Below are 14,512 nucleotides of genomic sequence, written 5' to 3' on the forward strand. Positions count from 1 at the left end.
AACTTGTTTTTTTCTCAAATTTTGTGCACAAATGTGTTTACATCCCTGTTAATGAGCATTTCTCCTTAGCCAAGATAATATATCAAGCTGACAGGTGTAGTATATCAATAAGCTGATTAAACAGCATGATCATTACACAGGTGCACCTTGTGCTGGGGACAATAAAAGGCCACTCTAAAATGTGCAGTTTTGTCACACAGCACAATGCCACAGATGTCTCAAGTTTTGAGGAAGCGTGCAATATGCATGTTGACTGCAGGAATGTCCACCAGAGCTGTTGTCAGAGAATGTAATGTTCATTGCTCTACCATACCTTGTTTTAGAGAATTTGGCAATACGTCCAACCGGCCTCACAACCGCAGACCGTGCACGTGTAAGCACGCCAGCCCAGGACCTCCACATCCTGCGGGATCATCAGACAGGGAAGGGGGTGCTGTAATAAAGCCTTTTTGTGGGGGAAAACTCATTCTGATTGGCTGGGCCTGGCTCCCCAGTGGGTGGGCCTGGCTCCCCAGTGGCTGGGCCTGGCTCCCCAGTGGCTGGGCCTGGCTCCCCAGTGGCTGGGCCTGGCTCCCCAGTGGGTGGGCCTGGCTCCCCAGTGGCTGGGCCTGGCTCCCCAGTGGCTGGGCCTGGCTCCCCAGTGGCTGGGCCTGGCTCCCCAGTGGCTAGGCCTACGCCCTCCCAGGCCCAACTATGGCTCCACCCCTGCCCAGTCATGTGAAATCCATAGATTAGTGCCTAATTAATTAATTTCAATTGATTTATTTCCTTATATAAACTGTAACATAAGTAAAATCTTTGAAATTATTGCATGTTGCGTTTATATTTCTGTTCGGTAAATAAAGTACTCAAAAGTTTAGTATTTGGTCCCATATTCCTATAATGCAATGACTCTACAAACTTGTTGGATGCACTTGCAGTTCGTTTAGGTTGTGTTTATTTTATTTTTTGTGCCTAATAGAAATTTATGGTAAATAATATATTGGGTCATGTTGAGGTACATTTTATTCTAAATAAGAATATATGTTTTTAAACATTTCAACATTAATGTGGATGCTACCATGATTACGAATAATCCTGAATTGATCGGGAATAATGACGAGTGAGAAAGTTACAGAGGGCCAAAGATCATACCCCCAAGACATGCTAACCTTTCACCATTACCGTTAGCATGTCTTAGCATGTCTTTAATGCCTACCTCTGAGATTTTTAAGTAAATTGTTAAACAAAATCTCTTTTTCTGAGCAATTGTATTTGTATAAAATAATTTTCCAAAAAATTGAGCATATAATATAGCTCAGTATTTGAATAATTTATTTTATACAGTCATTATTGCTCATCTTTATCAAGGGTCTCAATCATGTCATTCCCACTGTATTATTGTATAGTGGTATTTGCAATAAATCTCTCCTGTAATTGTCCTTTTTGGTCAGAAGGTGTCTCTCAAACACTTTTTTGATACATATTTTCACATCCATTAAATTATTATAGTATAAAAAAATATAGCAGGATAATACCTTGAATTCGTTCTTAATTTCGTCACACAATACACAAACACTGGGAAGATATAAGGATTGGGAAAATGCAACGTCTACATAGTTTACACACACACAGGGTAAGCACCTGGCCCCCGAGCTTACATTTCTACATGTGGGTAAAGTTTAAACTGACTCCGGAAACAGGAAATAAAGAGACCACAGAAGCTGTTTGCATTCATTTCCACTCTACAAATCACTCTTCTCTGTTTTCATATTGTACCCATTTGGTAGAGAGTACTATCCATGTTTTATTAATACCACTGTCTGTCTGTCTGTCCACCTGTCTGTCCGCATTTCTGTCTGCATGTCTGTCTGACATTGCAAAGAGGGAGAGAAGAGAAAAAACTAGACTCATTTAGTAAATATATTTACAGAATTCATTTTGTGAGAGGAAAGAAATCTTCATCTTGTGATCTTTGAGAAGAAATTCTCAACAACAAAAACAAACACTTGTGGTCATTCTGTTCTTCATTAAAACATGGAGACTTGCTATCAACATACCGTGAGATGCTGTGATGGAATACTATTGATATAATACATTTACTACCAATGATGCATCTAATTGTTTACTACCAACTTGGTGGGAGAAGAATATTTAAATGACTAATGTCATGTATCTTGACGATCCCATCCATGCTTTTCCGTCAACTAGACAGAACGTTCACATTGACACCACCTAAAAGATGAATTCATACTCGCTCAAAGTCTTTCCACCTTTTCCATTACAAAATCCACAAACAAAACACAGTTGGTAACACAGTTTTCCCTTCTAGAGGAGAAGAACCATATCCTCTCAGGGGATGTCCATGCCTCCGTTAGAGGTCTGTGAGAGACGTCTCTCTCCTTCACAAACTAACCCTGCACCACTGCTGTCCACGTTCTCCTTGCTCTCATCATCCTGCTCCTCTGACCGCTGTCTCAGACGCAGGCCGGGATCTCTCTGAGACGGCATCTGGAAACTGGAGAACGAGCCTCCAGAAGATCTCTTCTCTGAATGGAACCATTCCAGCAAGAACAGGAAACAGAAAAACACAAACATTTAGCCTCCTGTACTGTTTTTTGGTGGACAAGACCACATTGTAACAAAGTATATCTTGGTAAATTATTCATAAGTGATGATTGGTGAATCTGACATAGTCATCTTGTTATGAACGAGAACAGTGGTTGTTGGCAGGTAAATCATCAGTGTACCTTAGGTTTGAAGCTACTGTGTCAAAGACAAGAGGGATGCTAGAGCCCCGGGGTTACAGTAGAAAATATGATGAATAACACAGAAATGCACTAGTACGTCTTATCAACGCTATGCTTAAAGAAAGAAGTACACTAAAATGAGGTTGTCAAAACCTAGTTGCAACCTCACAGAGAAAGAGTGACATTTCTCACGACCTTTAGCATACACCTACTACAGTACAGTAGGTCTGCACATCGCATGTCTTATTCGCTACCTGCTCTTTGTGCATAGTTAAATGTCAAACCACAAGGAAATGTGTTCCCACTCAAGTGACCTCATTAGATCACACGATGCTGAACACTTGACAAAATGGCAACATTTCAATGTGCGTGACATACCTCCTGGTCCGACTGGACGCATCAGCCGGTTCATCTGAACATTCCAGTGTTTGACATTGGTGCTGGCCTGGCGAAGCTTCCTTTGGGCAGCCTATCAGAACACAAGGGAGATTGAAACATATGGAACAAATTCACACTACAGATATGTATAAGGCTCTACTGGATAATTAAGCCCAATCTAAATATCCAGTGTTGTTGTGAAGGGAAGTAGTAAGTGTGTTGATAACGGTAGGCTACTCACCACAACGTCCTGGTCGACCCGGTGTCGGTTGGCCCTGACCTCCTCCAGCTGCCGCTGGGCCTCCTCCAGAGCCCGGGTCTTGTTCTCCATCTCTTGCCGCAGCTCCTGCTTCTCTCTCTGGGTCTTCCGGATGTACTCCTCCTGCTCATCCTGGAGGGCCATCAGGGCCTTCATCTTCTCCTCCTCCTCAGACAGCAAACTGGGCAATACAGATTCAAGGTTTTTTAGAAAGATGGCAAGTTAAAATGCACAGGGCATACAGTAGTCAGTAAATATAGCATGATTTGCTGGAGATTTAGAAAGAATTCGGTATCACTGCATTTAAAGCCAAGTTATTACAGGCATGGACAAGCCTATATTCTTTATGATATCTTTGCCATGTCTGAGATTCTTTGTGAGCTTTGACAAGCAGGGAACTTAACGCTTGGTATTATATGCAGTGCTCACAGCCAGAAAGGAAATTAATCGAAGGACACGTCAGATCATTTATTTTTTTGCATGTAAGATTGAGATAGAGCCCATGCACACCCTGTCAACATATCCAACATATCGTAGCTAGACAACTTCCTCTGCTAAAAACTCGACTTCCTCAGGAACTAACGCAACAGCCCACCCTTCAACACTGATCAGCTTCTCACCACCATCTGTCTCCCTGTGGTATGCTGTGTTCATTAAAAACACATGCAGCTTATACATGCTAAGTGGATGCGTTTTCACATGCCAACTGCTAGCCCTACCTGAGCCTGTCTATGGAAGTGAATATGTTTGAAGAAGAATACTGTGTGCGTGCGCATGCAGCACCCTACCCAGTCTGTGCGTATCTAAAGACCTCTTCGTCCTGTCTGGCCTTGATCTCCTGGTGCAAGGCCTCCTCCAGACTCGTCTGCAACCCCTCCAGCTCCTTGATCCTCTTCCTCTGCCGCTCCGCCTCCTCCTCCTTCAGAATCATCTCTGCCTGCATGCTGGCCCGCGACTGGAGAGACACACACAGCATAGAAGATCTAGACACCTAGCCCAGCGCATCGTGATCGGCATAAACAGTGTTACTATACACCCTGTCACCCACTCCAAATCTGAACCAACCATCCTCCACAGTACACAACACAACCGCCACCCTCCTCCTCCTTGACACAGGTAAGCACACACTCAAAACAGAAGGTTCTATACACTGCCAAAAAAGGCAGTTAGATCTTGGATCATAACTATAGCGGATCCCTTTTTGGTGCTATATAGAACTTGTTTCAAGGTTATATAAAAGAACCATGCTCATAAGTTTCTCATTGGAACCTTTATGGTGCTATAACCACACTCCTTTCTTCCCTTCACCCTCTCCCCCTTTCCTGTCATTAGCTGTCCTCACCGCCTCCCTCCTCTCCCTCCCTGTCCTCACCGCCTCCCTCTTCTCTTCCCTCACCGCCTCCCTCTCTTTCTTCACCACCTCCCTCCCTCCCTCCTCTCCCTCCCTCCCTGTCCTCACCGCCTCTCTCCTCTCCGTCCTCACCGCCTCCCTCCTCTCCCTCCCTGTCCTCACCGCCTCCCTCCTCTCCGTCCTCACCGCCTCCCTCCTCTCCCTCCCTGTCCTCACCGCCTCCCTCCTCTCCGTCCTCACCGCCTCCCTCCTCTCCCTCCCTGTCCTCACCGCCTCCCTCCTCTCCGTCCTCACCGCCTCTCTCCTCTCCGTCCTCACCGCCTCCCTCCTCTCCGTCCTCACCGCCTCTCTCCTCTCCGTCCTCACCGCCTCCCTCCTCTCCCTCCCTGTCCTCACCGCCTCCCTCTTCTCTTCCCTCACCGCCTCCCTCTCTTTCTTCACCACCTCCCTCCCTCCCTCCTCTCACTCCCTCTCTGTCCTCACCGCCTCCATCCCTCCTCTCCCTCCCTCTCTGTCCTCACCGCCTCCCTCCTCTCCCTCCCTCTCTGTCCTCACCGCCTCCCTCCCTCTCTGTCCTCACCGCCTCCCTCCTCTCCCTCCCTCTCTGTCCTCACCGCCTCCCTCCTCTCCCTCCCTCTCTGTCCTCACCGCCTCCCTCCTCTCCCTCCCTCTCTGTCCTCACCGCCTCCCTCCTCTCCCTCCCTCTCTGTCCTCACCGCCTCCCTCCTCTCCCTCCCTCTCTGTCCTCACCGCCTCCCTCCTCTCCCTCCCTCTCTGTCCTCACCGCCTCCCTCCTCTCCCTCCCTCTCTGTCCTCACCGCCTCCCTCCCTCTCTGTCCTCACCGCCTCCCTCCCTCTCTGTCCTCACCGCCTCCCTCCCTCTCTGTCCTCACCGCCTCCCTCCCTCTCTGTCCTCACCGCCTCCCTCCTCTCCCTCCCTCTTTGTCCTCACCGCCTCCCTCCTCTCCCTCCCTCTCTGTCCTCACCGCCTCCCTCCTCTCCCTCCCTCTCTGTCCTCACCGCCTCCCTCCTCTCCCTCCCTCTCTGTCCTCACCGCCTCCCTCCTCTCCCTCCCTCTCTGTCCTCACCGCCTCCCTCCTCTCCCTCCCTCTCTGTCCTCACCGCCTCCCTCCCTCCCTCCCTCTCTGTCCTCACCGCCTCCCTCCCTCTCTGTCCTCACCGCCTCCCTCCTCTCCCTCCCTCTTTGTCCTCACCGCCTCCCTCCTCTCCCTCCCTCTCTGTCCTCACCGCCTCCCTCCTCTCCCTCCCTCTCTGTCCTCACCGCCTCCCTCCTCTCCCTCCCTCTCTGTCCTCACCGCCTCCCTCCTCTCCCTCCCTCTCTGTCCTCACCGCCTCCCTCCCCTCCTTCCCTCTCTGTCCTCACCACCTCCCTCCCTTTGTTATCGCTTCTTTTCCACCGTCTCCCTCTCCCCTCCCAGTCTTCACCTCCTCTGCCTCGCGGAGCTGCACCTCCAGGGCCTGCTGCATCTCATCATGCTGCTGACGCCTCCTCATCTCGTCCTGCTCCAGGAGAGCCTGGGCCTGCCTCTGTGCCTCCTTCAGGAGCTCCAGCTCGGCCAGCTTACGCTCTTTCTCCTCCTGGAGGGCCCGAAAACGTTGAAGCTCCTCCTCTTTGGCCAGCCGCCTCCTCTCCCGCTGCTCCCTCTGCTCCCTCCTCTTCAGCTTCAGGTCCTTGTGGAGAGAGGTCTTCCCTTCAGTGAGTAGACGGATGGCTGTCTGAATGGCTGTGGGGAGGGAGGGGGATAGGCTGTAACAAGTTGTACAATAGTACTTCCACACAGGGTTCACATTATATATTCACTCTTAGAGGAGCCTAAAGTCTATTGGGAGTGAATGCATTATTAGTGGGAGGGGTCACTGAGTAGAAGAACATGTCCCACAGACCTGCTGTCCATTCCTGTCTCTGCTTGGTGTCTGAGGCACTCATCTCATAGGTCTTGGAGAGAGTTTTCAGACAGAACATACACCTCTTCCCATCTCTGTCTGGCAGCACCTCCACACAGCAGTCCCCGTCCAGAGAGATGTTTCCCTGGCGCTCCTTGCGGTCCTCGCTGGTGTAGTAGGCCAGGGTACCGGGCCTCAGGGTGAACCAGCGCTCCTTCCAATTCCTCCTCAGCTGACCCTTCTTCCAAAGATACCCCTGGAGGCGACAAAGTCAACACACACATTATTGACATAGAACAACATATCACTGACACATCCCCTTTAACCCTTACCAATGTTTGTAAATCTTTAAGGTGGTGGCAGCAATATGGTGGAGGATACATCACTACACAGCTTATACACTCAGTTGCTAGTTTATTCGGTACACCCATCTAGTACCAGGTTAGACCCCCCCTTTGCCTCCAGAACAACCTGAATTAAAATGTTGCTCAATTGGTATCAAGGGACCTAACGTGTGCCAGGAAAGCATTCCCCACACCATTATACTACCGCCACCAGCCTGTACTGTCGACACCAGGCAGGATAGGGCCATGAACTCATGCTCCTTACGCCAAATCCCCACTCTATGCCATCATCATTACGCAACAGGAACTGAGATTTGTCGGAGTAGGCAAAGTTTGTGCCCTCTGGAGCCACTTCTTCTTGTTTTCAGCTGATAGGAGTGGAACCTATCAGCTGCAATAGCCCATTTGTGACAAGGACCGACGAGTTGTGCGTTCTGAGATACCGTTCTGCTCACCACTGTTGTACTGTGCCGTTATTTGCCTGTTAGCTTGCCCGATTTTTGCCATTCTCCTTCAACCTCTCATCAACGAGATGTTTTAGCCCACAGGACTGCCGCTGATTGGATGTTTTTGTTTGTTACACCATTCTCGGTAAACCCTAGACACTGACGTGCGTGAAAAGCCCAGGAGGCTGGCCATTTTTGAGATACTGGAACCGGTGCATCTGGCACCAACGATCATACCACGCTCAAAGTTGCTTAGGTCACTCGTTTTGCCCATTCTAACATTCAATCGAACAGTAACTGAATGCCTCTATGCCTGTCTGCTTTATATAGCAAGCCACGGTCACTTGGCTCACTGTCTGTAGGAGTGAACCATTTTCATGAACGGGGTGGTGTACCTAATAATCTGGCCACTGAGTGTACATATCCCTTCAGACATGCTAACATCGAGATTTTATGTCCAAGCGGGAGGGATAGGGAGCGATGTGGGACCGGCTGAGAGATAGACAGACCATACTGCTCTATTATTTTCAGGTAGCCTACCTCTTTGAGGACATCACCAACTATCTCCCTGTACACCTCCTCTATGGCCATGCTGGTGATTCCCTGGTCCATGCCTCTAGTTACCTTCCCAGAGTTCATCATCTCCAGGAAGGACCAGACAGTGAAACCATTCTGCTGCACTGTATCCTTGGAGATGAAGTCCTCCAGCTCCACACAGTTGAGCTCAACACTCATGGCCATACACATCTTCTTGAGCAGGTATTCCACCTGAACAAATAAAGTGTGGAGCACAAATATTTGGCATATAAAAAGACATTGAAATGTATATTGTGGTGAGAATGGTTGCCTTTCACTTGTTTTGCCACCAGTGAAATGTATTGTTTTTGATTGATAAGGTAACCTCCTCCATTTTGTTTTTAGTGAAACATCCTTGACTGCTGGTTCTCACGCAGAGGCACTGTGCCCTGCTCTAAAAGCTGCCTGTAGCTTATCATAACAACACTGCCAACAGCGGTTGTGAAAAACAGACTACAGGAAACCAGAAGCTATGTGACATGCGAGCCCACATTTACTGCGCATAAAGCCACCACATTCAGTGGGCAAAGAAACACTAGTGGACCAAAAGTCTGCTATTTTTTTCAGAGGTTTGGCAGGTAAATACTAGGACAGGATGGTGAAGTTGAACTCACCTCATCTGGGACCATAACCAGAGGGTATTTGTCCTCTGACAAAAAGTTAAACAGGCACCATAGACTAAAGGCATCTTTCCCTGGCAACACGTTCTTATTGTCCTTCCCCGGCTTGTAGTTCTTCTTAGCAGTGAGAGTCCAGCAAAGCTCATCTACTTGTTCCTTGACAAAACTGCCCTCTTCTACCTGTGTGCAGGAAACATAATCCACACAACGTTGAGTGAGATTAACAAAAACATAAACTCAACTATTGCCATGATGGTACAGTACCATGTTTACAGATCAAACTAGGGTGTGTCTGTGTGCATTTCATTACCTTGTCCAGTATGTATTTGTTGAGGTAAGGCATGTACCCCTGGCTGGAGACCGGTCCATCATCATCATCCCTGAAGTGTTCTTCCAGAGCCACTGGGTCGTGGGGGATGGACAGAACCGTACACAGGTTATGGGACAGAACCTAAAACACATGGACAACAGGTAGATATGGATGAGTTTGAACAAATACTGAACGTAACAGACGTCAATATTAGTATCTGGCCAAGATCCGTTTATAAACCTTGTGTTTTAAAATGTAAATTGTGTTTGGTTTTGAGGATGTGTGTGAGTGATAGAGTGCTCTTGATTATGGTTACTTTTTAAGTAATTCTTTTAAGACTTGTCTCTGTCAGACAGAAAAAACATTAAATACTTTGACAGTTTAAAAAGGACCTGAAACACAAAAGCTGAATCATTGCAGTATTTTAGTCTTAGAGGAAACGTGTATAATGTACCCATCACGTCAGAATACAGGCGAAGGATATAGTGAAACTGCTGACCAGGCAGTGATTTACTCAGTCAAATATCTATTGGGTTACTTCAAGAGAGCTTCTTGTGTTCACACAACAATGTCCAACTGCCATTTAGACCTTCTGAAGAGATTAAGGATGCTCTCATGAAAAACAATAATAAATGACTGGACCTTACTGAAATAGAAGTTGAGCGATATCTATCTTATTTTGAGAGAGACTCAGTAAACCCGTGTAGTAAACCCGCCCTCCAGGACACCTACACCACCCGATGTCACAGGAAGGCCATAAAGATCATCAAGGACAACAACCACCCAAGCCACTGCCTGTTCACCCCGCTATCATCCAGAAGGCGAGGTCAGTACAGGTACATCAAAGCAGGGACCGAGAGACTGAAAAACAGCTTCTATCTCAAGGCCATCAGACTGTTAAACAGCCACCACTAACATTTAGTGGCCGCTGCCAACATACTGACTCAACTCCAGCCACTTTAATAATGGGAATTGATGGAAATTATGTAAAAATGTACCACTAGCCACTTTAAACAATGCCACTTAATATAATGTTTACATACCCTACATTACTCATCTCATATGTATATGTATATACTGTACTCTATATCATCTACTGCATCTTGCCATCTTTATGTAATACATGTATCACTAGCCACTTTAAACTATGCCACTTTATGTTTACATACCCTACATTACTCATCTCATATGTATATACTGTACTCTATACCATCTACTGCATCTTGCCTATGCCGTTCTGTACCATCACTCATTCATATATCTTTATGTACATATTCTTTATCCCTTTACACTTGTGTGTATAAGGTAGTAGTTGTGGAATTGTTAGGTTAGATTACTTGTTGGTTATTATTGCATTGTCGGAACTAGAAGCACAAGCATTTCGCTACACTCGCATTAACATCTGCTAACCATGTGTATGTGACAAATAAAATTTGATCTGATTTGATTAGATCTCAGCCTTCATTTTCTGACACATCATCACCACATCCTGTCTTCACTCACTCACCCCTCTGCTCACAACTGAACCAAGGATTTTATTGGGATCCCCATTATCTGTTGCTGAAGCAGCAGCTACTCTTCCTGGGGTCCACACAAAACATAAGATATGACAAAATACGGAACATTTAACTACACACATTTTAAATAAGCACAATGGAAACATAAAAGTTCCTCTGGACAGTTACACGCATACATACTGTACACTGGTACATATACATGTGAGTTATTTAGGTCAGACAGGGGAGAGGTGTGTTATGAGGTGTTTCATTTTTTATTTATTTTTTAAAGCAAATGTTGCTGTTTGCTTGAATAATTTGAGATGGGAAGGAGTTCCATGTGATCATGGCTCTACATAATACGGTGCGTTCCCTTGAATTCATTCTGGATTTGGGGACTGTGACTGGTAGGTTATGTCTGTCAGAGCTATATGTAAGTTGATTATACAGGGAAGTTTGAATTTACAATATTTCTCACAAAAACAAGAATGAATGCAGTCAATCTCTCCTCTACTTTGAGCCAAGAGAGACTGACATGCATACTGTTGACATTAGCCCTCTTTCTACATTGAAGGCCAAGACGTGTTGCTCTGTTCCACACCAGCTGCAGTTTTTCTAGGTCCTTATTTGCAGCACATGACCATATCATCAGGCAATAGAGATGATTCGATAAAACTAGAGCTTGAAGGACTTGTTTGGTCGACTGTGGTGTTTAAAATAAAAAAGCAGAGCATCTCTTTATCACAGACAGACCTCTCCCCATCTTCACAACAATTGAGTCAATATTCCTTGACCATGACACTTTACGGTCTCAGCTGACACCAAGAAGTTCTCTCCCCTCAACAGCCACATCATTCATTACCAGATTCAGCTGAGGTCTAGAACTTAGGGAATGATTTGTACCAAAAACAATGCTCTTAGTTTTAGAGATGTTCAGACCCAGTTTATTATTAACCACCCATTACAAAACTGACCACAGCTCTTTGTTTTAGGGTTACAATGATTTCACTAGCTGTGGTTGCTGACGTGTATAATGTTAAATCATCAGCGTACATAGACACACAGGCTTTGTTTAACAGTAAAAGGCCCTAGAGAGCTGCCTTGCGGTACTGCACTCTTTACATGTTTTACATTAGAAAAGCTTCCATTAAAGAAAACCCTCTGTTCTATTGGATAGATAGCTCACAACCCATGATATGGCAGCAGATGTAAAGCAATAACACTTAAGTTCTCTCAACAACAGTAAGTTATGGTCAATAATATCAAAGGCTGTCCTGAAGTCTAACAGTACAGCTCCCACAATCTTCTTATTATAAATTTATTTTAGCCAATCATAAGTAATTTGTGTCAGTGCAGTACATGTTGAGTGCCCTTTTCCATAAGCATGCTGAAAGTCTGTTAATTATTTTTCAAAAAAGTTGCTAAGAGCCGGAAGCAAGTTGATTGATCGGCTGTTAGAACCAGTAAAGGGCGCTTTACCATTCTTGGGTAGCGGAATGACTTTAGCTTCCCTCCAGGTCTGAGGACAAACACTTTTCTCCAGACTCAGATAATAAATATGACAAACAGGAGTGGCAAACACAGCCCGCTATCATCCTCAGTAGCTTTCCAACTAAGTTGTCAATATGAGATGGTTTCTCACACTAATTTCACAGAATTTAAAATTACAATGCTTTCTTTCATTATTAGATATTTTACGCATGAATATGTTGGCTCACAGTTTGTTGTTGGCATTTCATGTTTGAGTTTGCCCACTTTGCCAATGAAATAGTCATTAAAATAATTGGCAATATCAAAAGGTCATGTGATGAATGAGCCCTGTGATTCAACAAAACATGGAGTTGAATTAGTCTTTCTGCCCACAATTTCATTAGTTTCATAATACAGTTTCTTCTTATTTCTGTTCAGTTTAGTAATATACAATGCTCAACTTTAAAGAACACTAAGACCTGCGTGGCCTGGGGACCTTCAGCCTCTATGAACCTGACTCCCTGGTCTCTAGACTGGCCCAGACCAGTCTGCCAGTGCCAGCATGACAGGGATAAGCCTAGTCACGAGGTTCTGATAGTGAAAGCCAGGCCAGGAGCACATGGCTGAAACATGGAGCTCAATGGAGGAGAGTGGGACTGGTCCTACACCATGTAACAATATAGCCTGGTCCGAGGTCTGTTTGTGCTCTGGCCAACTCCATTGTTCATTGTCAAGCCAAACAGCGTGACAGGGAGTTGGCATGCTAGCACCAACACACTGGCACTCAGGTTCATATCAATAAGCACTGAAGATGTACGTGAACTGTAGTACAGGTGGCGATGTGGTGACAAGTTCTATTCACCAGCTCTCTGGTCGTGCTCAGTGCCACAGTACCAATTGCACTGCATGTGGTGACATCATGGACCAGCCTGGTCACAACTTGGTGATGAGGCCTTCCATTCACAGAAACGCAGAGGAAATCGTAACTCTCCAACTCACACACTGCCCCTACTGTGCACTATTTCACTATCATCAGTGTTGTTCTCCCACCCCATGGGAAAAATATAGTTACCACTGCGAGCCCTATTACAACACTAAAACAATCAGCTAATAACTTGTCACACACAGAGCATGTGCCATGAAGGTTTGCTCAACCAGGAAATACACCTAATCAGATGAAGATTAGCAGAAAATCTACCACATATCATCTAGCAAACATATACAGCATATCAAGTTATTCAGGACCAGTTCTGCTCATCTTCACAAATGTCAAAAGGATATTTTTATTGACCCAGATTACTATATATTATTGGATGACTCCAGCTACCCCAATAAAGATCCTCATGAGGTCGGAAATGAGAGACCTGGGTGCCTTGGTTAGAAGACGGTGCCCCTAAAACATGGGGCCAAAACCCTTAGTAAAATCCCATCAATTTTGGCAAAAATTAATCCAGGTGCTCACCTTGAGTTGAGACTTGGACACTTTCCCACTCTTCTCAAGATCCAGAGCAGTGAAACCATACCAAATAGACTTGAGGAGCTCTGAGCGTAGGTCCATGTCTACAGCAGCATAACTTTTTCTCTCTCTCCCTCCCTCCTCTCGATACATGCCCCGACGCTGTGATAGCCTCTTGAGCCACCCACACCCAGTAGTGCTTTGACTGTGGGGCCCTGCTGTGCTGACTGCACTACTAAACAGTTGCGCCACCTGCTGGCGGGGTATTGTAGTGTAAGGGTCCAATAACAGAGACTGACGTACTCCTTTAATATAGTGAACAAAAATATAAACGCAACATGTATAGTGTTGGTCCCATGTTTCATGAGCTGAAATAAAAGATCCAAGACATTTTCCATACGCACAAAAAAAATATTTCTCTCCAATTTTATGCACAAATTTGTTTACATCCCTATTAGTGAGCATTTCTCCTTTGCCAAGATAATCCATCCAACTGACAGTGTGGCATATCAATAACCTGATTAAACAACATGATCATTACACGGGTGCACCTTATGCTAGGGACCCCCAACGTTGTTTTAGAGAATTTGACAGTATGTCCAACCGACCTCACAACCACAGACCACGTGTAACCACGCCAACCCAAGACCTACACATCCAGCTTCTTCACCTGCGGGATCATTTAGCAGATGCTTTTATCCAACGCGATTTACAGTCATGTGTGCATGCATTTTACGTATGTGTGTTCACAGGAATCAAAACTACTATCCTTGCGTTGCAAGCACTATGCTCTACCAACTGAGATAAAGAGGACCATTCTGTATGTGAAGTCTCGTTCCCCAGTTTGCCAGTGCCACTTTTCGGTATCTGCAGGAGAACAATGTCAGTCACACGCTGGAAATACGCCAGAACAACACTGCCATTTGGCACATATTTGCTGTTGAATTAAATGGGCAAATGAAATAGTCACAATCCCCCTGGATTATTTATGACCCCATACTATACAGGCCACTCATTGATTTATGAATACAAGCGATGGCAGGTTGAACGTCAGGGGGCGCTCTGGCGAGAGATAGGTGAGTGTACAGAGCAAATTGACACTAGGCTGGTAACTAACTACCTGTTAGCAAGAACTCATTAAATGTTTGATGTCCCGAGCCAGCCACCAGAAG

At 45.8% G+C, this 14,512-nt stretch overlaps 1 protein-coding gene across 1 annotated transcript; it reads right to left on the reverse strand.

The window, feature by feature from the left end:
* Positions 1 to 1,513: 1,513 nt before the first annotated feature.
* Positions 1,514 to 13,500, reverse strand: LOC139557770 (differentially expressed in FDCP 6 homolog). The gene is made up of 10 exons (XM_071372944.1): positions 13,347 to 13,500; positions 8,919 to 9,059; positions 8,603 to 8,788; positions 7,953 to 8,180; positions 6,623 to 6,878; positions 6,164 to 6,462; positions 4,155 to 4,321; positions 3,349 to 3,547; positions 3,108 to 3,198; positions 1,514 to 2,528 (listed from the first exon to the last, which is right to left on the reverse strand). The coding sequence occupies exons 1-10, from the start codon at positions 13,491 to 13,493 to the stop codon at positions 2,332 to 2,334; spliced, it is 1,911 nt and encodes a 636-aa protein (XP_071229045.1). The 5' UTR covers positions 13,494 to 13,500; the 3' UTR covers positions 1,514 to 2,331.
* Between the last annotated feature and the right edge of the window lie 1,012 nt (positions 13,501 to 14,512).

The sequence above is a fragment of the Salvelinus alpinus genome, chromosome 28 (genome assembly GCF_045679555.1).
Source record: "Salvelinus alpinus chromosome 28, SLU_Salpinus.1, whole genome shotgun sequence".
In the NCBI taxonomy this organism is placed as follows: domain Eukaryota; kingdom Metazoa; phylum Chordata; class Actinopteri; order Salmoniformes; family Salmonidae; genus Salvelinus; species Salvelinus alpinus.